This window comes from Macrobrachium nipponense, chromosome 8, assembly GCF_015104395.2.
Source record: "Macrobrachium nipponense isolate FS-2020 chromosome 8, ASM1510439v2, whole genome shotgun sequence".
Classification (NCBI taxonomy): Eukaryota; Metazoa; Arthropoda; class Malacostraca; order Decapoda; family Palaemonidae; genus Macrobrachium; species Macrobrachium nipponense.
The window spans coordinates 1,950,717-1,974,010 of NC_087203.1; the positions used below are offsets into that span (position 1 = coordinate 1,950,717).

General features: G+C 42.4%; 1 protein-coding gene across 1 annotated transcript in view; it reads right to left on the minus strand.

The window, feature by feature from the left end:
• Positions 1–23,294, minus strand: part of LOC135222582 (uncharacterized) — a 384,420-nt gene that overhangs the window by 168,115 nt on the left and 193,011 nt on the right. Inside the window, exon 5 of the mRNA XM_064260656.1 lies at positions 20,621–20,758. Within this exon, the coding sequence (XP_064116726.1) occupies positions 20,621–20,758 (138 nt within the window). The remainder of the gene's footprint in view (positions 1–20,620; positions 20,759–23,294) is intronic.

A 23,294-nucleotide genomic window follows, 5' to 3' on the forward strand; every position in this document is an offset into this window, starting at 1 on the left:
ATAACATTATTAGACTAAGCTAATATTATAAGATAGTCGATACCGGAATACTTTGGCAACGAAGTATTTCTAGACAATCTAGTTAAGAACATCTGGAAAAATTAAGGCATATACGTCGACACGGAATATTTCGGGAACGAAATATTCCGCTTACAAAACTTACGAGTTTTATGATCTGATTATTAATAATTACTATTCAGTCGACAACGGAATAGTTCGGTACGCCGAAATGTTTCGGCAACGAAATACTTCGCCAATAAATAAAATGCATGATTTTTCTAGAAAATACCTGTCCTGTATCTCTAAAACGAAATATTTCGGCCACGAAATATTTCGTCGATGGTCTACAATAAACCATCAAAAGGAAGATTACTCATTGAGTATTTCGCATTACAGGTGGTCCGTTGCCAAGCTGAGGGATGCCACGCGTCTCTAGGCAACGACTATGGCCACGTAGTATGTCGTTCGCACTCCAATTGTGCAGTAGCCTTGGATGACTACGTGGCCTGGCACCCAGACGCTTGTACCGTCTGTTACGAGCTTGTTTTGTTGTTGACTGATGAACAATTAAGGATGTTACAGAATTATCTTGTATACTGAGAGTATAGTAAGGTAATTTGTATACTGTTCTGATCCGCCACTAAAACAAAGATTGCCTTACAGGCGGACAAGTCGATCGTCCACGGCGCGAGGGCGTCCCTACGCAAGTGGGTGGCGGGGTTCGGCAGATACGCACCAAAAGGCTGGCCCCATGTTTTGGATGCTGGCCTTTGCAAGAAGATCTTTCCAGGCGCCACCTTCACAACTGCGGTGCCCAGGGACGTTGCCGGACCCCTCATTGAAGCTATCCGCATTGAGACGACGGCCGCTTTAGGGGAGAAGCAGGACTTTACGGAGGAAGTGGCGGCGATCGACCTCAACGTCGAGCCGATGGTCACGGAAGACCAGGTAGGTGGGGAGGTAAGTGGGGCGAGTTCCCATCCTTCTCCTTCTCCTTCCCTGTCTTCAACTCCATCCTTTAAGGGTTTTTCGAAACCCATTAAAGAACAAGGAATGCCGTCGGTTATTCCTAAAGTCAAGAAGATTTTAAAAAAGAAAAGCAACTCTGTTCCGCCAGCGGCGAATGAGTCGTCTTCGGTGTCACAACCGTCGACATCATCTGTCATTCAGCCTGCTGCCACAAATCCTTCCCCTACCGAAGGTACAGGGTCAGTCCCAAGGGCGGCGGAACAGTTCTTCGACCCTGAATCCTTCACTAACCAGCTGCTAGCTAGGATTAGTGGAGTAGTAGATCAGAGGATAGATGCACACCTCAGATCAACACCGAACATCTCAAACCAGGCTCTCTCGTCATTGACTGAGAGAATCAAGCCCATTGAGGAGATGCTCTCAGGCCTCTTTAGATCCGGAACACCAGCTCTATCAATGATGGTTCCGGATACTTCAAAGCTTCTCCCCTTCGATAAGGAAAACCCTTGGAGGTTGGCCTTAAATGCTCCCTTCGTAGAAGGAAGATTGACTATAGAAGGGTGTGGAACAAGACCAATAGAGGACTACGAGCTATTCCCAGCCGGTATGAAGTTTCCGTTCCCGGGTTTTGTCAGACTAGCACAACATGTGCTACTCAGAATAGACAAAATACCAAAGGAAACAGTAATCTTTCCCAGGGAACAGGCCCAAGCTGTCTGGGTCCGTTTCCTAACAGAACTGAATTGTGTCAATACCAAATTGACACCACACAAGGGAAAGTATACAATGTTTGTTACCCCAGATGGTCTTCCGTCACCATGTACAACCAAGGTGGCGGAGTTGTCATTGCAAGCAATCTATAATGACAAACCAGTCCCAGCCCTGAAGGAAACAGAGCCAACATCTTTGCTCTTGCCCTCAGGAGCAGACATTTGGGTAAATGCTCCGGCTACGTTCACGGGTGGTAAACTAGAACCGGATTGTGCTTCGGACTTGTTCTCCGAACGACTGCCCAAACTCCCCGGACATTTGATCAAGGGTGAATTTGAGGCAAGGACAAAGTTAGCCAGGACTATCAACTCCGTCACCTCGGCGGAGTTGCTAGCCACAACATACGAAGACGAACCAGTCCTTCAGGTCTTAACGAAAAGTCTTTTACAGACTCTTCAATCAGACCTGACTGAGTTTGCAAGTGCAAGAAGGGCTTGTAGGAAACATGTTTTGGCTGAAACTACAGTCAAACATGAACCCAATAAGCTCATTAGATCATCCATTTGGGGAGAAAACCTCTTCCCCAAAGAGGAGATAAAATTCCATATTGCACGAAGCAGCTAGGGTTAACCAAAGTCTGAGAGTGAGGTGGGATCTTCCTACGAAACGCCATTTTGATGTGTCTCCTCATCAACAAGCACCTAAAAAGAAGGCGAGAAGGTATAACCCTTACCAGACGGCCCGTCCTCATGGATATATGCAGGCAGTGCCGTCCACCTCAAAGGTAACACCACCACAACAATATGTATTGGTTCAGCCATCCTCGGAACCTCAACCTTCGACTTCATCGTCAAAGTTGTGGCCTTCCCCAGCAATAATAATCCTGCAAGAGGTGCCTTTTGTACATATAGCAGACATGCTGGGAGTAGTCGAGCCAGAAAAGGCTCCAGACTGCGAGGTGGAGTCAAGGGTAGAGGATTCCGAGGAGGTAGAGTAACTAGACCAGATTCCAACCAGTAAAATCTCCCAGGTAGGGGGGAGACTGTACTTGTTCAAAGGTCGATGGACCTTCAGTCCATGGACCCACAGTTTAATATCAAAAGGTCTAGGCTGGAAGTGGGAGAAGGGCCCTCCCCCTCTAGTCAACTTCTTTCAAAAAACCAACAGAGGACCTCTTAGAATATACAAAGAATCTTCTTTAGAAACGTGCCATAAGAGGGTGAAGAGCATAAGATTCCAAGCACGATTGTTCAGTGTCCCAAAGAAGGACTCGAACAAAAGACGGGTAATCCTGGACTTGTCTCGGCTGAATTCCTACATTCACTGCAACAAGTTCCATATGCTGACAATCTCACAGGTACGGACCTTACTTCCCTGTGGGCCGTCACCACCTCTATAGATCTTACAGACGCTTACTATCGCGTTCCAATAATCAGAAACTTCTCTCCATACCTAGGATTCAAGCTAGGCAAGAAAGCCTGCTCATTCAAGGTAATGCCCTTCGGACTCAATATAGCACGCAGGGTATTCATGAAATTAGGGGAGACAGTAGTTCAGGAATTGAGGAAGAAAGGAATACTTTTAGTAGCCTACCTGGATGATTGGTTAATTTGGACAAACAACGAAGCAGAATGTCGAAGGTCAACATCCAAAGTACTGAAATTTCTAAAGTTTCTAGGCTTCCAGATGAATATGGCAAAGTCCAGACTGACTCCACAATCCCAGTTCCAATGGTTAGGAATTCAGTGGGACCTGAAGAAACACAGGCTATCTCTACCGTCCAAAAGGTCAAAGAGATAGTAAAAGCTACAAAGCGCTTTGTTGGAAAACGACAGTCATCTCGAAGGGAACAGGAGAGAATCCTAGGCTCCCTTCAATTTGCATCAGTGACAGATGTTCTACTAAAACCAGATTAAAAGATATCAATCAGGTTTGGAGATAAAGAGCAAATCTCAAATTCAGAAACAAAGTTTCAAGAATTCCAGATATTCTGAAAAAGAGACTTATTCCATGGACGAAACAACGGAACCTATCCAATCAGTTCTGCTACAATTTCCTCCCCCATCTCTGATCATCCACACAGATGCATCCCTGAGCGGCTGGGGGGGATATTCACCCCTCAAGAAAGTTCAAGGGACATGGTCACAAACATTCAGTCAATTCCACATAAATGTATTGGAAGCGATGGCAGTGTTCCTGACATTGAGAAAATTACAACCGTCCAAGAAGATCCACATCCAAATCGTATCGGACAGCTCTACAGTCGTCCATTGCATAAACAGAAGAGGATCCAAACCAAACAAAGTAAATCATGTAATGATAGCAATATTCCTATTAGCGGAAATGAACCACTGGCATCTGTCTGCAACTCATCTGGCAGGAGTAAGGAATGTAATAGGAGACTCTTTGTCCAGAATGACCCCATTGAAATTGGAATGGTCACTGGACAACAATTCATTCAAATGGATTATGAATCAGATTTCGGACCTCCAGGTAGACCTCTTTGCCTCGGAGTCCAACCACAAACTAGCCTGCTATGTAGCTCTCAATATAGACAACAATGCCTTCGCGATCGATGCAATGTCTTTAGATTGGAACAAATAGGAAAGAATATATCTCTTTCCACCAGTGAACCTCCTCTTGAAGGTGCTTCACAAGCTACGATTATTCAGAGGCCAGTTGGCACTAGTGGCACCCAATTGGCCGAAGAGCAATTGGTATCCACTTATCATGGAGATGAAACTCAAACCTCAGAAGATTCCATCCCCGAAATTAACACAAACAGTACAAACGCAAACTGTGTCAGCTTCCTCAAGAATTCTGAATGCCCTAACTTTATGGACTTCATGAAGTTCGCGGCACAAAAGGAAGGGAAAATATATCCGTTAAACATTCTATTTGTAGAATCGGATGAGAGAGATTCTACAATTAGACAGTATGACTCCGCAGTTAACCCTTAAACGCCGAAGCGGTAAAAAAAAAAATGTCTCCCGTGTGCCGGAAGTGTTTCAGAGTGAGCGCGGAAGCGGAAAAAATATTTTTTCCAAAAATTCACAGCGCGCTTAGTTTTCAAGATTAAGAGTTCATTTTTGGCTCCTTTTTTTGTCATTGGCTGAAGTTTAGTATGCAACCATCAGAAATGAAAAAAATTATCATTATCATATATAAATAATGCGATATATGATAGCGCAAAAACGAAATTTCATATATAATTGTATTCAAATCGCGCTGTGCGCAAAACGGTTAAAGGTAACGAGTTACTTCTTTTTTCGTTGTAATTTACACTAAATTGCGATCATTTTGGTATATAACACATCGTAAAACGATAAAAGCAACACAGAGAAAATATTATCACAAAATAATGCATGAATTCGTAACGCACGGACGTAAACAAATATTTTTTTCAAAAATTCACCATAAATCTAAATATTGTCCTAGAGACTTCCAATTTCTTTCAAAATGATGACAAATGATTGAATATTACTATACTGTAAGAATATTAGCTTACAAATGCAGTTTTCGACCATATCTGACTAGGTAAAGTTGACCGAATGTCGAATTTTTTATATATATATTTTTTTATATGCAATTATTTCGGAAATTAGAAAAGCTATAACCTTCAAATATTTTTCGTTTTATTCTATATGAAATTGCGCACATTTTCATATATAAAACTCTATGAAATGCCTAATATGAAACGGAGCAAATATTCCGAGAATGGAACGTACGCATTTCGGAGATTTGTGGCGGAGAATCGACGCGCGGAGGGAAGGAAAGATTTTTTTTTAAATTCACCATAAATCTAAATATTGTGCTAGAGACTTCGAATTTGTTTCAAGATGAAGATAAATGACTGAATATTACTAGACTGTAAGAGTTTTAGCTTACAATTGCGTTTTTCGACCATTTCGGTAGAGTCAAAGTTGACCGAACGTGGTTTTTTTTCTATTTATCGTGATTTATATGCAAATATTTCGAAAATGAGAAAAGCTACAACCTTCAATTATTTTTTGTTGTATTCTACATAAAATTGCGCACATTTTCATATATAAAACTTTATGTAACGGCTAATTTAAAATGGTGCAAACATTACCACAATCGCACGTATGATTTTTTCGGAAGAGTTACCGCGCGGACGTAAAGAAAATGTCATTTTTTTCATAAATTCACCATAAATCGAAATATTGCGCTAGAGACTTCCAATTTGTTGCAAACTGAAGGTAAATGCTTGAATATTACTAGAATATAAGCGGTTTAGCTTAAAATTGCGTTTTTCGACCATTTGGGTAGAGTCAAAGTTGACCGAAGGTTGAAAATTTGTCACTTATCATTTTTAATATGAAAATATTTCAAAATTGATAAAAGCTACAACCATGGGTTGTTTTTAGTTGTATTGTGCATGAAATTGCGCACATTTTCATATATAAAACTTTATGTAACGGCTAATTTAAAATGGTGCAAACATTACCACAATCGCATGTATGATATTTTCGGAAGAGTTACCGCGCGGACGTAAGGAAAAAGTTTTTTCATAAATTCACCATAAATCGAAATATTGTGCTAGAGACTTCCAATTAGTTGCAAAATTAAGTTAAATGATGGAATATTACTAAAATATTAGAGTTTTAGCTTACAATTGCGTTTTTCGACCATTTCGATAGAGTCAAAGTTGACCGAAGGTTGAAATTTTGGCACTTATCGTTATTTATATGAAAATATCTCAAAACTGATAAAAGCTACAATCATGAGTATTTTTTTGTTGTATTCTTCATAAAAATGCACACATTTTCATATATAATACTCCATGTAACGGCTAATTTAAAATGGTACAAAAATTATGTCAAAGTGACGAAATAATTTCCGAGATGTGTCACAGGTACTTTTTAGTGCGGCAAGAAAGAAATTCGCGCTTGCGCGCCTGCGTAACGATTGTAAACAAAACAACACCTTGATCCGTGAACTCCCAGCATCCCCCAAGGCGCGTGAATCAAGAGTTTTTGGCTGGTAGGCCTAAAAGTATTTTTCCGCGAATTTTTAAAAAAACTTTTGTATGTCGACGTAAAATACGTCCAGTCGGCACCCGAGAGACAAAAAATGTCGACGTAAAATACGTCCAGTCGGCGTTTAAGGGTTAAGAAACTAGCTATGTTTTTAAATGATATAAATGTACAAGAGATGGATACTAATCTTACCATTTCTTTATTTAGATCATTAAATGAGAAAGGCCTAGCTGCCAGTACTATTACCACAATTAAATCTACCCTAAGAAAGATTTTTCAAATAGGTTTCAATAATTGTTCTTATTCAGCACTATTAAGAAAAACATTGTTTTTTGTAGCACTAGCCTCGGACGCTAGAATATCTGAATTATCAGCACTTTCTAGAAATCCAGGGCATGTGAAATTCCTTCAATCTGGGAAAGTTTTACTTTCACCAGATAGACAATTTTTAACAAAAAATGAGGATCCACAAAATAGGTGGACTCCTTGGGAAATTATTCCTCTTCTAGAAGACGAATCATTATGTCCTGTTCATACACTTGAAACCTTTATGACCAGAACATCTCAAATAACAACGGGCTCTCTTTTTATTAGAGAAAAAGGGGGCACGATAACTTCAAGAGGAATTAGGCAACAGATTCTTTATTTTATTAAACAAGCCAAACCCAGATCCAGTTCCACATGTCCATGATATCCGGGCAGTTGCCACATCAACTATTTATTTTATAAATATGAAGTCTGAAGACCTAAAAAAGTACACAGGTTGGAAGTCCCCAACAGTGTTAAGCACCACTATCTCGAAAATTTACAGGCCCCAAAAATTTTTTAGCAGTGGCAGCTGGTACTGTGGTGGTTCCTGAAGAACAAACTAACGGTTCTCCTTAGAAACCTTTGAATAGACTATTCCTTTAACTATCTCCCTCTGCATGACCCTTCTACCTGCATGACTCGCTCACACTCTCCACCATACCTTGTTTGCCGGACCGGGCGAAACGTTTGTTGTCGATCCCGTTACCGAATTAGTATATAAGATTGCACAATATGTATATATGGCTATTAAGTATTAGTGTATTGCCTTGATTGGTCTGTATGACACATAATTAAGACCAATAACTTCATATTATGTACAATTTTAAGTATTATATAAGTATTACTATTATGGTTAAGAATATATTAAGAAATCCTTTCTTACAGATAGTAAGTTAAGATTAAATAGTAAAACTATTTATAATTCTTTACTCTGAATGTCATTAACCTGGTTTTACATGTAATTTTACACTAAAAACTTGTAGCATTCTCTGGTATGTTTTCATAGGGCGACACAGGTCGACACCAGAAAAGGGATTTTGACGTAGGAAAAATCTATTTCTGGGGGAAGACCTGTGTCGCCCTATGAAAAATGCCTGTTATTCATTTTTCCCAGTATAAATAGCTCTATCATATACCAGAGAAAAAAGCTAACATAGTTATGCTGAGGTTACTACCCCCAGCGCGATCACCCAAGGGTGTCGGTATAGTATAGGGGCGATGTGTTACCACAAACCACAGGGCTTCTGCCACTTAGAAGATTCCCTTCAAAATCCCTCTCTTTTGGTGGGAGCCGTCACAACGGAATCTCACTACTCGTCCCGGCTCGCCACTACTACTACTACCGAAGCGCCATCTTGCATTCCTGATTAGATCTATAAACTTGGATTAGTCAGGGTGGGAAGAAATGTTAATAGGGCTAGGGTTCATAGGGCGACACAGGTCTTCCCCCAGAAATAGATTTTTCCTACGTCAAAATCCCTTTTTAATGCTTTGGGTGCATTAAAAACTATGTAAACTGCATTCTTATGGCATTTTTCATCCAAAAAACCTTCAAATATTGATTATTTTGCATTTTTGGTGTCATATTTCATCTGCCAAATGAGCGTTGTAGGCATCGTAACCCTGAAACATGCGTCGTAACCCTGGAACATGCGTTGTAACCCTGGAAATAATGTCTGATGAATATAATTGAAAAGCGTCGTAACCTCGGAACGTCGTAAGCCGAGACCGTCATAACCTGGGGACTGCCTGTATATATATATATGTGAGTGTGTGTGTGTGTGTGTACGAATGTGTGTGTATTATATTATATATATATTTCAGTTGACAAATACCTGTTATGCAAACATGTAGGTGGCAAAGCCTTCCTATTATATGAAAATTTACACCTAGGAACTAAGAAATGTGACATTTTGAGTGGACGAGGCCTAGAAATCAGAAATTTTTTGTACAAATAACAAATATGGGATGAAACTTTGTTGTAAGGTCATAATATGTTGCCATTAAAAATTGAAAGAAGTCATAGTAAGACTGAGTCAGGCATCCAAGGAATTAATGCCACTTGTGCTAGGCTCTTGAGGTAAATGAATAATGGCTCTAAGGAAGGCAGTGAGACAATCATGCACTGGCCCCCCATAATTACTAGTTTGGTACACCACAGCCAGTGTCAAAGAATTTTATATATTCAGCAATCATCAAGTCAGAGTCACCTGATAAATTTCAGTGACCAGAGGATGTGTAAACCTGAATTTTGATAGCCTCAAAAATAGAAGAGATGCTTGATATTCAGATGAGTCCTCCCTGGACAGCTCTACTTGCCAAGAAGATAAACTGAACATCACACTACTTATAGGCGCTAGCATGAAATACTTGCCAGAGCAAACATAACATCCCATGCACTTCTTATCATGACCAGAAAGGGGCATAAAAATATAAACAGTACCAGATTCCTTCACAGAGTTTAATCCAATGTACCATAAGATGATGTAGGTAAGGCATATGGACCAGCAACATATATGGTGGGAAATGTTTAGCAAATCCCACTTGGATTGTTCTCATATTCGTAAATCACTGTTCATCTATCACATCCCTGTACCTTAAAATGAAATTGTTAAGATACAATAAAGTTTTACACATACTTACCTGGCAGATATATACTTAGCTTATGTCTCTGACGTCCGACAGAATTCAAAACTCGCGGCACACGCTACAGGTAGGTCAGGTGATCACCCCCTACCGCCGCTGGGTGGGTGGCGGTAATAGGAATCATTCCCGTTTTCTGACAGAATTTTTCTTCCCCCTATCTCCTGAGGGGAGGATGGGTGGGCCATTAAACGTATATATCTGCCAGGTAAGTATGTGTAAAACTTTATTGTATCTTAACAATTTCATTTTAAGGTACAGGGATGTGATAGATGAACAGTGATTTACGAATATGAGAACAATCCAAGTGGGATTTGCTAAACATTTCCCACCATATATGTTGCTGGTCCATATGCCTTACCTACATCATCTTATGGTACATTGGATTAAACTCTGTGAAGGAATCTGGTACTGTTTATATTTTTATGCCCCTTTCTGGTCATGATAAGAAGTGCATGGGATGTTATGTTTGCTCTGGCAAGTATTTCATGCTAGCGCCTATAAGTAGTGTGATGTTCAGTTTATCTTCTTGGCAAGTAGAGCTGTCCAGGGAGGACTCATCTGAATATCAAGCATCTCTTCTATTTTTGAGGCTATCAAAATTCAGGTTTACACATCCTCTGGTCACTGAAATTTATCAGGTGACTCTGACTTGATGATTGCTGAATATATAAAATTCTTTGACACTGGCTGTGGTGTACCAAACTAGTAATTATGGGGGGCCAGTGCATGATTGTCTCACTGCCTTCCTTAGAGCCATTATTCATTTACCTCAAGAGCCTAGCACAAGTGGCATTAATTCCTTGGATGCCTGACTCAGTCTTACTATGACTTCTTTCAATTTTTAATGGCAACATATTATGACCTTACAACAAAGTTTCATCCCATATTTGTTATTTGTACAAAAAATTTCTGATTTCTAGGCCTCGTCCACTCAAAATGTCACATTTCTTAGTTCCTAGGTGTAAATTTTCATATAATAGGAAGGCTTTGCCACCTACATGTTTGCATAACAGGTATTTGTCAACTGAAATATATATATAATATAATACACACACATTCGTACACACACACACACACACTCACATATATATATATACAGGCAGTCCCCAGGTTATGACGGTCTCGGCTTACGACGTTCCGAGGTTACGACGCTTTTCAATTATATTCATCAGACATTATTTCCAGGGTTACAACGCATGTTCCAGGGTTACGACGCATGTTTCAGGGTTACGATGCCTACAACGCTCATTTGGCAGATGAAATATGACACCAAAAATGCAAAATAATCAATATTTGAAGGTTTTTTGGATGAAAAATGCCATAAGAATGCAGTTTACATAGTTTTTAATGCACCCAAAGCATTAAAAAGGGATTTTGACGTAGGAAAAATCTATTTCTGGGGGAAGACCTGTGTCGCCCTATGAACCCTAGCCCTATTAACATTTCTTCCCACCCTGACTAATCCAAGTTTATAGATCTAATCAGGAATGCAAGATGGCGCTTCGGTAGTAGTAGTAGTGGCGAGCCGGGACGAGTAGTGAGATTCCGTTGTGACGGCTCCCACCAAAAGAGAGGGATTTTGAAGGGAATCTTCTAAGTGGCAGAAGCCCTGTGGTTTGTGGTAACACATCGCCCCTATACTATACCGACACCCTTGGGTGATCGCGCTGGGGGTAGTAACCTCAGCATAACTATGTTAGCTTTTTTCTCTGGTATATGATAGAGCTATTTATACTGGGAAAAATGAATAACAGGCATTTTTCATAGGGCGACACAGGTCTTCCCCCAGAAATAGATTTTTCCTACGTCAAAATCCCTTTTTAATGCTTTGGGTGCATTAAAAACTATGTAAACTGCATTCTTATGGCATTTTTCATCCAAAAAACCTTCAAATATTGATTATTTTGCATTTTTGGTGTCATATTTCATCTGCCAAATGAGCGTTGTAGGCATCGTAACCCTGAAACATGCGTCGTAACCCTGGAACATGCGTTGTAACCCTGGAAATAATGTCTGATGAATATAATTGAAAAGCGTCGTAACCTCGGAACGTCGTAAGCCGAGACCGTCATAACCTGGGGACTGCCTGTATATATATATATGTGAGTGTGTGTGTGTGTGTGTACGAATGTGTGTGTATTATATTATATATATATTTCAGTTGACAAATACCTGTTATGCAAACATGTAGGTGGCAAAGCCTTCCTATTATATGAAAATTTACACCTAGGAACTAAGAAATGTGACATTTTGAGTGGACGAGGCCTAGAAATCAGAAATTTTTTGTACAAATAACAAATATGGGATGAAACTTTGTTGTAAGGTCATAATATGTTGCCATTAAAAATTGAAAGAAGTCATAGTAAGACTGAGTCAGGCATCCAAGGAATTAATGCCACTTGTGCTAGGCTCTTGAGGTAAATGAATAATGGCTCTAAGGAAGGCAGTGAGACAATCATGCACTGGCCCCCCATAATTACTAGTTTGGTACACCACAGCCAGTGTCAAAGAATTTTATATATTCAGCAATCATCAAGTCAGAGTCACCTGATAAATTTCAGTGACCAGAGGATGTGTAAACCTGAATTTTGATAGCCTCAAAAATAGAAGAGATGCTTGATATTCAGATGAGTCCTCCCTGGACAGCTCTACTTGCCAAGAAGATAAACTGAACATCACACTACTTATAGGCGCTAGCATGAAATACTTGCCAGAGCAAACATAACATCCCATGCACTTCTTATCATGACCAGAAAGGGGCATAAAAATATAAACAGTACCAGATTCCTTCACAGAGTTTAATCCAATGTACCATAAGATGATGTAGGTAAGGCATATGGACCAGCAACATATATGGTGGGAAATGTTTAGCAAATCCCACTTGGATTGTTCTCATATTCGTAAATCACTGTTCATCTATCACATCCCTGTACCTTAAAATGAAATTGTTAAGATACAATAAAGTTTTACACATACTTACCTGGCAGATATATACTTAGCTTATGTCTCTGACGTCCGACAGAATTCAAAACTCGCGGCACACGCTACAGGTAGGTCAGGTGATCACCCCCTACCGCCGCTGGGTGGGTGGCGGTAATAGGAATCATTCCCGTTTTCTGACAGAATTTTTCTTCCCCCTATCTCCTGAGGGGAGGATGGGTGGGCCATTAAACGTATATATCTGCCAGGTAAGTATGTGTAAAACTTTATTGTATCTTAACAATTTCATTTTTACACATGCAACTTACCCGGCAGATATATACTTAGCTGATTGGCACCCTTGGAGGAGGGTAAGAGATAGTTACTCAATATGAATAGCAATTCAAAAAACAGGGAAAACAACTTTTGTTGTAGGTACTATAAATAACCTTAAATACCTTGATTCCTACCTTATTGGGCAGAAGACTTCATGAGTACTGTCTATGAGTCTGCTTGCCTCAAGAGTTCCAGTGAGGATGAGACCTGTCACTGAGAACTCTTCTGGATCATGTCAATGGGGGCTAGCCCGCTTACTCGACAGAGCCTTATTTCGGATCGTACCAATGGGGCCTATCCCACTTACATGGTAGAGCCTTCGCCTTTGTCGTATCAACGGGGACTAACCCTCTTACAAGACAGAGCCTAGGTCCAAACCATTACAAGGAGCATGAAAACAACCAATCTCGACCACCTGACCACACTACTTTGTTATACACTACGATTTGAAAGTGGTACTTTTCCTTGACCACTTTCAATCGACCATAAAAAACAACACCATAAGATTAAAATTCCTAATCTATCTAAACTAAGCTAGATTGGTTTCAGCCCCCTGTCCCAGCACCGAATCCGCAGACACGTAAGGTCCGAGAGAGAAGCACTTATCATAAGTTACGCGTACATCTCTCAAATAGTTAGACGCAAACACAGAATTGCATCTCCAATATGTGGATCCAATTAAGTCCTGTAACGACATATTCTTGTGGAAAGCTAATGAGGTTGCTACGGCTCTGACCTCATGTGCTTTAACTCTCATCTGTCCGAGATGTTCCTCTTTACAGGAAATATGTGCTTCTGTAATAATATCTCTGATAAAGAATGCCTGTGCATTCTTTGACATCGTTCTTCTCGGATCTCTTACCGAGCACCAAAGGCTCTCTGAGTTTCCTCCCATTTGCTCTTTCCTCTCTAGATAGAACTTGAGGATCCTTACCGGACACAAGGTTCTCTCTATCTCTCTCCCTACCAGGGAAGTCAATCCTTTAACTTCAAACGTCCTTGGCCAAGGCTTAGAAGGATTCTCATTTTTTGCTAAAAATAGGGGGTTAAATGAACACACTGCAGAATCCTTCCTGAAGCCCACTGTGCCTTCTAAAGCCTGGAGTTCACTTATCCTTTTAGCTGATGCTAATGCAAAGAGGAAAATAGATTTCCTAGTCAAGTCCCTAAACGATGAGTTATTGGGAGGTTCAAATTTATCTGACATGAGAAACCTTAGCACCACATCCAGGTTCCAGCTGGGTGGTCTGGCTGTCTTGGACTTCGAAGTTTCAAATGATTTAATCAAATCGTGTAGATCTTTATCATCCGTGATGTTTAGTCCTGTATGTCTAAACACCAAGGAAAGCATACTTTTATAACCTTTTATAGTCGAGACTGCAAGGTTACATTTTTGTCTCAAATACAACAGGAAATCTGCTATTTCCATCACAGAGGTACTGGAAGAGGATACATTCTGATTCCTGGCCCACCTTCGGAACACCTTCCCAACTTCGCTGTTACTACGCTTATGTTGAAGGTCTCCTGGCTCTTGCAATTGCCTTTGCAGCCGCGCGTGAAAACCCCTTCGCTCTGACGAGTCCTTCGACAGTCTGAAGGCAGTCAGACTGAGCGCGGGGAGGTTTTTGTGATATCTGTCGAAGTGGGGCTGTCTGAGAAGATCGTTCCGTAAAGGAAGGTACCTTGGAAAATCTATCATCCATTCCAGTACCTCTGTGAACCACTCTTGAGCTGGCCAAAATGGGGCGATTAGGGTCAATTTCGCTCCTTTCGTCAAAACAAACTTCCTTATGACGTTTCCTATGATCTTGAAAGGAGGAAAAGCGTAGCCGTTTATTCCTTCCCAATTTAGGAGGAGGCCGTCTATTGCTACTGCCCTTGGATCCGAAATCGGAGAGCAGTAGTTCTCCAGCCTGGCATTCCAATGAGTTGCAAACAGGTCTATGTTTGACCTTCCCCATAGGTTCCAAATCTGATTGCAGACCTCTGAGTGCAGGGTCCACTCCGTGGAAATGACTTGATCTTTCCTGCTCAACAAGTCTGCTCTGACGTTCTTCTCGCCTTGGATAAACCTCGTTAAGAGCGTGATGTTCCGCTCCTTTGACCATAGAAGAAGCTCTTTCGCCTTCTTGTACAGTGAGAGGGAGTGAGTCGCCCCCTGTTTTCTTATGTAGGCTAGAGCTGTCGTGTTGTCTGAATTTACCTGCAACACTGAGTTCGCGACTTGGGATTCCCACTGTCTGAGAGCTAGATGCACTGCCACTAACTCTTTCTCGTTGATGTGCCAGGACACCTGTTCCCCACTCCAGGTGCCTGACACTTCTCTTGGGCCCAACGTCGCCCCCCATCCCGTCTCCGAAGCGTCTGTAAACAACACTAGGGAGGGGTTCGGTAACTGCAGCGATAGTCCCTCGTTCAGTCTGCCTGGTTCTAACCACCAGCTGAGGCTTTCCTTTATACCTCTGGACAGAGGAAAAGATTCCCACAGATCCTGATTCTTCTGGTCCCAATTCTCCTTCAAGAAGAATTGAAGAGGTCTTATGTGAAGCCTCCCTAGAGAAACGAACTGTTCCAACGAGGAGAGGGTCCCCAGAAGACTCATCCATTCCCTCGCGGAACATTGTTCTTTCTCTAGGAAGGTCTTCACTTTTAGAATGCACCGTTTCTGTCTTTCTATGGACGGAAACACTTGAAAACCCCGAGAATCCATCAGAATCCCCAGATAGACAATGCTTTGCTGGGGATCCATCTGGGATTTCCCGAGGTTCACTAACAGTCCCAGGGACTGAGTCAGGTCCAACGTCGACCTTAGGTCCTCCAGACACTGATCCCTGGATTGCGAGCGAATCAGCCAATCGTCGAGATACAGAGATATCCTTATTCCTTTTAAATGTAGCCAATGTGCTACGTTTTTCATCAATCCTGTGAAAACTTGGGGAGCTGTGGAAAGACCGAAACAAAGGGCGCGAAACTGAAATACTTGGCCCTGTATCATGAATCTTAGATACCTTCTGGATGAGGGATGGATGGGTACATGAAAGTAGGCATCTTGCAGATCCAATGACACCATCCAATCCCCTTGTCTTAGCGCTGAAAGAACTGAAGACGTTGTCTCCATTGTGAATGTTGTTTTGATCACAAAGTGATTCAGAGCGCTTACATCCAGCACTGGTCTCCACTCCCCCGAGGCTTTTGGTACCAGAAAGAGGCGATTGTAAAAGCCTGGAGATTGAATGTCTAATACCTTTTCTATAGCCTTCTTTTCTAACATCTGTTGCACCAGATAATAATTGTGCTTGGTTCTTTAAAGGATCTCTGTATCTTGCCGCTAACTCCCTTGGAGTGGTGGTTAAGGGAGGTTTTTCCCTGAAGGGGATCAGGTATCCTCTCTCGAGGATCGAGAGGGACCAGTTGTCCGCCCCTCTCTGAGCCCAGACTTTCGCGAACCTCAAAAGTCTGGCTCCTACTGGAGTCTGGAGGACTCCTGTCTCACTGCGGCTTTGAGAATGGTCTTCTAGAAGATCGTCCTCTCTTAAACGGCCTTCTACTCTTAGGTGCGGGTCTCGAGGTTGTTCTTCCTCGAAAGGGCTGTTGGAAGGACACTTTATTCGTTGCTCCCCCTCTCTTAGCCATCGGCACAGCAGGTTTAAGCCTCTTGGCGGACTGAGCAAGAAGATCTTGCGTAGCCTTCTCCGACAGTGACCTAGAAATGTCCCTCACTGTCTCCTGAGGAAAAAGGTATTCCGAGAGTGGGGAAAAAAGCAAAGAGGCTCTCTGCAAGGGAGAAACAGACTTGGAGAGAAACGAGCTGTAGACTGATCTCTTTTTGAGCACTCCTGCTCCAAAGAGAGAGGCTACTTCTGTGGATCCATCCATGACTGCCTTGTCCAGGCACGAAAGGACACTTGATAACACTTCCATGGTCACAAACTCCGGATCCTGCGCTCTTTTTGCTAGAGCTCCAAAGGCCCAATCCATGAAGTTGAAGACTTCTAATGTGCGAAATAGACCCTTGAGTAAATGGTCCATTTCGCACATTCCCCAAGACGCTTTAGCTGATAGTAGAGAGCGTCTTCTAGATGAGTCCACCAGAGCAGAAAAATCCGCGTTTGCAGAAGCCGGAAGGCCTAACCCCATGGGTTCCTTCGTGTCGTACCAGACACCCGGCTTACCTGTCAATCTAGACGGAGGACACAAAAACACCGTCTTACCTGCTTCCTTCTTAACCAGGAGCCAGTTCTCCAGATTCTTAATGGCCTTTCTCATAGAGAGAGTTGGCCGCATCTTGACAAAAGAGGGGGATTTTGCCAACTTAGTACTTGATAGCAGAGATCCTGGAGAAGGAGGATCAGCCGAACACAGCGAGTCCCCAAACTCCTGAAGTAGTAATGCAGACAGTCTCTTATAATCAGAGATTCCTACTTCTTTCGTTTCTTCCTCCTCCGAAACTTCCTCCAAGGTTACATTCGGAGAGGGAGACTTCTTAGGTGAAGAAGTCCTGGCAGGTATGCGACTCTTATCCTTCAAGAGTTCGTCAGATGAAGCCGCCAGTTCAATACCCGAGATATGTTTCCTCGGTAAAGAAAGAACCTCCATTTTTTGCCGCTCCCTGGGTTCTTGATACCTGATAGGGGAGGATCTAGAGCCTACCTTCTCAGGCTCTTGGCGCCTATCCGGAGAAACACTCGTTTCTACTCTCGAGCGCCTACTATGAGTCGGGCGCGAATCCAAAGTCAGGATCCTTTCAGGCTCTTGGCGCCTGTGAGGAGAGGTGCTTGCGCCTACTCTTCTGTGACTCCCAGGAGTAGGCCGCGCGTCTGACAAGAGGCTCCTTTCAGGCTCCTGATTCTTACGAGGAGAGGCGTAAGAGCCTACTCCTGATCTTCTCCCAGGAGTAGGGCGCAAATCCCTGGCAAGGCTCGTCTTAGGCTCTTGCCGCCTTTGAGGAGAGGAGCTTGCGCCTACTCTTGCTCGTCTTACAGGAGTAGGGCGCGAATCCAAGATTAGGCTCCTTTCAGGCTCTTGACACCTGCTAGGAGATCGGTAAGCGTCCACTCTAGATACTCTTCCAGGAGTAGGGCGCGAACCCATGTTTAGGTTCTTCCTAGAATCTTGGAACCTGCTAGGAGAGGCGCTTGACTCCCTTGAGGAAAGCCTACCATGAGCTCTCGAGTAACTTAAAGGGCTTCTATCATCCAGGAGTCCTATCGAACTTTGCCGCCTTCTAGAAAAATCATCCTTCGAAGGAGAGCCTTTCTCGCTTCTATCCCTCTGAGCAAAGCGTTCCCTCTCTCGTTCCTTCCTTCCACTTGAAGAGGAGATCCTACTCCTAGGAGATCGTTCGGCAGATACGAACTGATCACTACCTTCTCGCAAGAGGACTTTCTCCTTACTCCTACAAGGAGAGGATCTAGAGCCTACTTCTTGGCGCTTTGCGCTATGACTCTTAGCATCAGAGCTTCTGCGCGGGGAATACCATCTTCCCTGTCTAGACGAAGTATCAAAGGAGTCGTCTACTCTCGGGGGAGAATAGGTTCTTACTGGAGAAGATCGCCTATACTCCTTCTTCCTACTAGGAGAAGGTCTCCTAACAGAACTCTTAACTGGAAGAGAGGCGTCCTTCCTGCGAGAAGGCTCCTTGCGCCTACTAGTTGAAAGAGAGCCTACTAAAGAAGAGAGATTCGCTTGAAGGTCCAACAGGAATTTCTTAGTAGAGGACCGAATCCCTTCTGGTGAAGATTCTGGAGACTTCATAGCCTTCTTAGGCGCAGGAGAATACTCCGGAAAAGGCTCCGGGCTGGAGTCAAGAGCGCCTTCTCCTGAAGGTTTCCAGGCTCTCTTGAGAGGCGCGATTTGGAAGAAGAGCTCATCCTCGTTTAGGAGAGGACGAATCAGAGTCGGAAAAACACTTCCTTAAGAGGCTTTTCCTATAGCTCTTTACAGCAGCCTGGGACGAGCCTACAGGATCTGCTGAAGGGACGCCTGACCGTTAGGGATACTCTACATCCCCCTTGTGGCTTTCGACATTCCTCCTCCCTTGGGCATGGGAGTCTGAAAGAGGTCTAGGCCTAGGAGCGATGCGGAGTTGGTCAGACGCCCCCTCCACTGCACTGGGGACACTGCACTTTTCACTAGACACTTCACCCTTACCTTGGTCTATATCTCGCAATTGCTGTTGCAAATCGCGGATTGACGCTTCCACAGCGGCTCTCTCGGCAGACACATCTGCGGGTTCGCTGCGGGGGGAAGGAGCTGAAACCAAAAAGGAAGATGGCGAAGCTACTGCAGGGTTAGAAATACTATCCTGTTCCGCAGAACAGGATCTACTCGAACTTCTAGCTGAAGCTTTTCTAATCCTATCCTTTTCTAACTTTTTCACATATGAAGTTAGTTCTTTCCATTGCACTTCAGTTAAGCTCTCACATACATCACATGTATCCTTAACCGAACAATCCCTTCCCCTACATTTTACACAAACAGTGTGAGGATCCAAAGTAGCCATAGGCAACCTCACCTTGCATCCCTCATTTACACATACTCTAAACAGAGTTCCAGGTGTTAAATCGGACATATTAACCAACTAATCCAAAAAACAGCGTATGCCAACAACTTAAGATCAAATACTTCCCAAATAATCCTCGGCGAAGCAAGCAAGAAATTCTAAGCAGGAGCTACCAACAAAGTTGTTGTCAGCACCGGCGACAGAAAAATTCTGTCAGAAAACGGGAATGATTCCTATTACCGCCACCCAGCGGCGGTAGGGGGTGATCACCTGACCTACCTGTAGCGTGTGCCGCGAGTTTTGAATTCTGTCGGACGTCAGAGACATAAGCTAAGTATATATCTGCTGGGTAAGTTGCATGTGTAAAATGCAATAACTGTACTGAGGCCGGTTTAAGTCCTTGAGCAGTGCAACCTCCTTAACATCACCAAATAACAGAAATCTTTCTTGGCTCTGTGAAAACGACTGTTTGGTTTGAGATTCTGATAACATTAATACACCATCAAACCTTTCTTCATCTAATTAGCTGGTCTGCTGGTATAGTGGATAGTGTCATGGCATGCCACTCACATGTTGCGGGAATCATGGCTCTGTATAATGATCAGTTACAGCTGCAGTGTGGGGTCTGTGGTGGGAGGCTGAAACCAAAATTCTTTGGAAGTTTGAATTTAAAGTCGATGGCACCTGTGTGCTTGTTCCATGTGAATAAGTTTCATCTACTGAAATAATAATAATATAATTGATGAGGTTCAAATTTCAACCAAAATGGTTAAAGTTGACCATTCAACATAGGCTCCTCTAGTCTGGAAGTGATCCAGGCACATCCATAACCCTACGTTATCAGTAGTTTTCAAGGGTCTCGGAGGGGGAGAGGATGGAAGTTGACTAAAGACATGAACCATCTAAACTATTTGGAAGGATGACATTCTTGCGTCTCTGGACCTAAAATACAAGTGTATTCTCATCTGAAGGATATTCCTCCAGTGATGACCAAAGTTGTATTCTTGGTCAGCAGGCAAGGATCAGCTAGATATGATATTTAGATGTCTGACCAGTCATAGCATCCTTATCTCTAGAGTTTCACAAACACCTCAGTTATCTCATCAACCTGTGCCATAAGCTGGGTTTAGTCTGTCCATAGTGGAGAGAGTGCAATTATATAAATAATCGGTTTGTATAATAAACAAATATAAATCTGTCTCCAATGGTACATAAATCTATATTATACCTTCTCTAGCATAAGCTGTCCTTCTTCATCTGGAACAATGGGTGAATCATGATATGTAAGTAGCCAACAGATGACCCACAATACACCAGACACTCCAAATAATACAAAAGACACTTTCCAGTCCATGTGTGGGACAAACTGAAAATATATGAGATCAACGTTAAAGATGAAGTTCATTGTAAAAGTAGTACCCGAGTTAATTTAAAAAAATTAAATATTATAGTTGAATATAGTAGTTTCTTTCCAAGGGAAAATTTTTTACAGTAGAAGTACGTACAATAGTAGTTCGTTATCAATGGGAACTGCCGGGTATTGAATCATCGGGAATGGTAGTCTGACAAAGGTCTTTTAAAAATATTCTTTAAAACAGAATAAACAATATTTACCATAAACTAAACTTACCATTATGGTATTCAGGTTGATCTAATCTTAGATTAACATTTAAATGATGATAGTATAATACTGAATCTTATTTAAATAAGTATTTATTTTAAAAAATTTATCATGCAGAATTTACAAAGTGTTTTACATCTGGCTGGACTAAGGAACTGTCTACAATTTATGTCTAGAAAACCTATACATATTTTTTTCTCTCTACTGCAGTATTGCAATACAAATTTCACAATAATTTATAGCTCTTCAATACCAAAATCTACGAAATATGTACTTCTTACAAAAAACGTGGAATCTTTCATACAAATCTATCATTTATAATAGCCAACAGACTTCCACAGACTCAGTTCCTGTAAAACAAATAGTAAGTGGGAGTATGCATACCCCTTTTTAGATCCCCCAGTGTTCAGTAGCCAGCTACAGTGGCACTTCAGTTTATAGATAGTACGTTCCAGATGGCCATGTGTATGTTGAATTGTTTGTAAGTTGCTTACTGTACATTCCATGCCTACAGTATGATATATGGTCAATACAGTACTGTACATTTTTTTATCCTAAACACAATACACTGTACATACAAATACAGTACTGTATGTACAGAAGAGGTATGCAAAACAAAATTTGAAATTACAGGTGGCAAAGGGGAGAGCTCTGAACACAATTTTAATTTGTGGTCCCATTTTATCTGAATGATTGTAAGTTGAATGTTCGTAAGTAGGGTGATGTCTATTATGGACAACTGGCAGATCTGCCCCTCCTGTTCAGCAATCAATTCCATTAAGTAACAAAGACTGGCATATAGCCAACACAATACAGTAACCCGAAGCAACTTGTTCGGTTTATAGTATACAGCAATTCCATATGAAGGAATTAATATCCTGTCCTGACTGGTAATGTGTAACTGCTCCTAAACAAATACAAACCTTCAGTCTTCACATAGGATTTTGCTTGTGAACGTAAGCTGGAACAACCGTTAACTTTCAAACAAGGTTGTAAGATACCAATGATAGAGGGTAGCCCAGCCCACTCGTCGGTTTGCACTCCACTTTGCTTTCAGCCACTGTTGTGTGAAGACACCTCTGCGCTTCTCTGCCCAACTGCCATTCGCTTTCCTTTTGTTTTTTGTTTTTTTCTGTGCTATATGTGCTAGATTTTCATGATGTAAATCCCTAACATACAACAGCCTGGGGAGAGGAAACTTTTAAGTATTGGGTGTTGTCTAGTTAAGAATATAAGCCTTGCAATCACTTCCTCTCCTCCATGGAAATAGATCCACACTCATTGTGTGTATCATGCAAGAAGCATGATTGCAACCAAACTAATCCTTGTAGTGTGTCAATTCTGGCCTTCCAAACAGTGGGTGAGGTTTGCTCGGAAAAAGGAGAAAGAGAAGGATGTTCTTCTACTGTCATCAGAGTGCACTGCTCTGCCGGTGACACAAAAGATTCTCTCTGGTTTCTTCTTGCCCCCAGCCAAGTTTCCACCTGCTGTTGCTACTCTTAAGGGAATGATTTCTCCTTCACCATCTCCAACTGCTTCATCAGTACAGAGCCAGTGGAAGGGAATGAATGACTGACTGGACTACTCTCCAGTGGCTCTTTTTGCTCAGAGGGGGAGTTGTCATCAAAAGGACTCTCCTCAATCCTTGGGGCAAAGGGAGAGTACCTCACCTAACCCGACTTGTCTTGCAGGTGTTGTAGAGCCTGAGGGGCTTGGGGAGTCATGGCTGTCCCTAGGCCTCTTGGGGAACCCAAATGTTGAGGGTTACCACTCAAAAATGACATCATTGCACTTGACTCCGATAGTGTGCCCACAGGTATTACCCTCTACATGTTCATCCCTTGGTGACATCCCCCGCCACACCCTACTGTCTAAGGCCCACCTTGGCCAGAAGAAAGGCAAGAGGTGGTCCCCAATCCAGTGTTCTACTGTAGAAGCTCTGGCTTCTAAAAAGGCTGCAGCACATCTCAGAGACATCCCTTGTTCACGTTCATGTGCACGGACTGTACCCCCAAACCCTACCACCGTCATCATGTGGGTTGATGACCGCCCATGGCCTTACCTGCTGGGACTACAGCCTCTGGCAGGCAGGGTAGGGGTGCTAGGGATATCTCACCTGTCCCCACCACCTTCTCGGGGTTTTCCAGGGGACGGGAGGTGGAATGGCCTAGATTTCAGGACCATTCATACTCCTATCCCAACCCAACCACAGAAGCATTCATTTCAGGCTCAGTTCTCGGGTCAAACCGGTTGTATGCTTGAGTGCTGGAGAGATCAATAG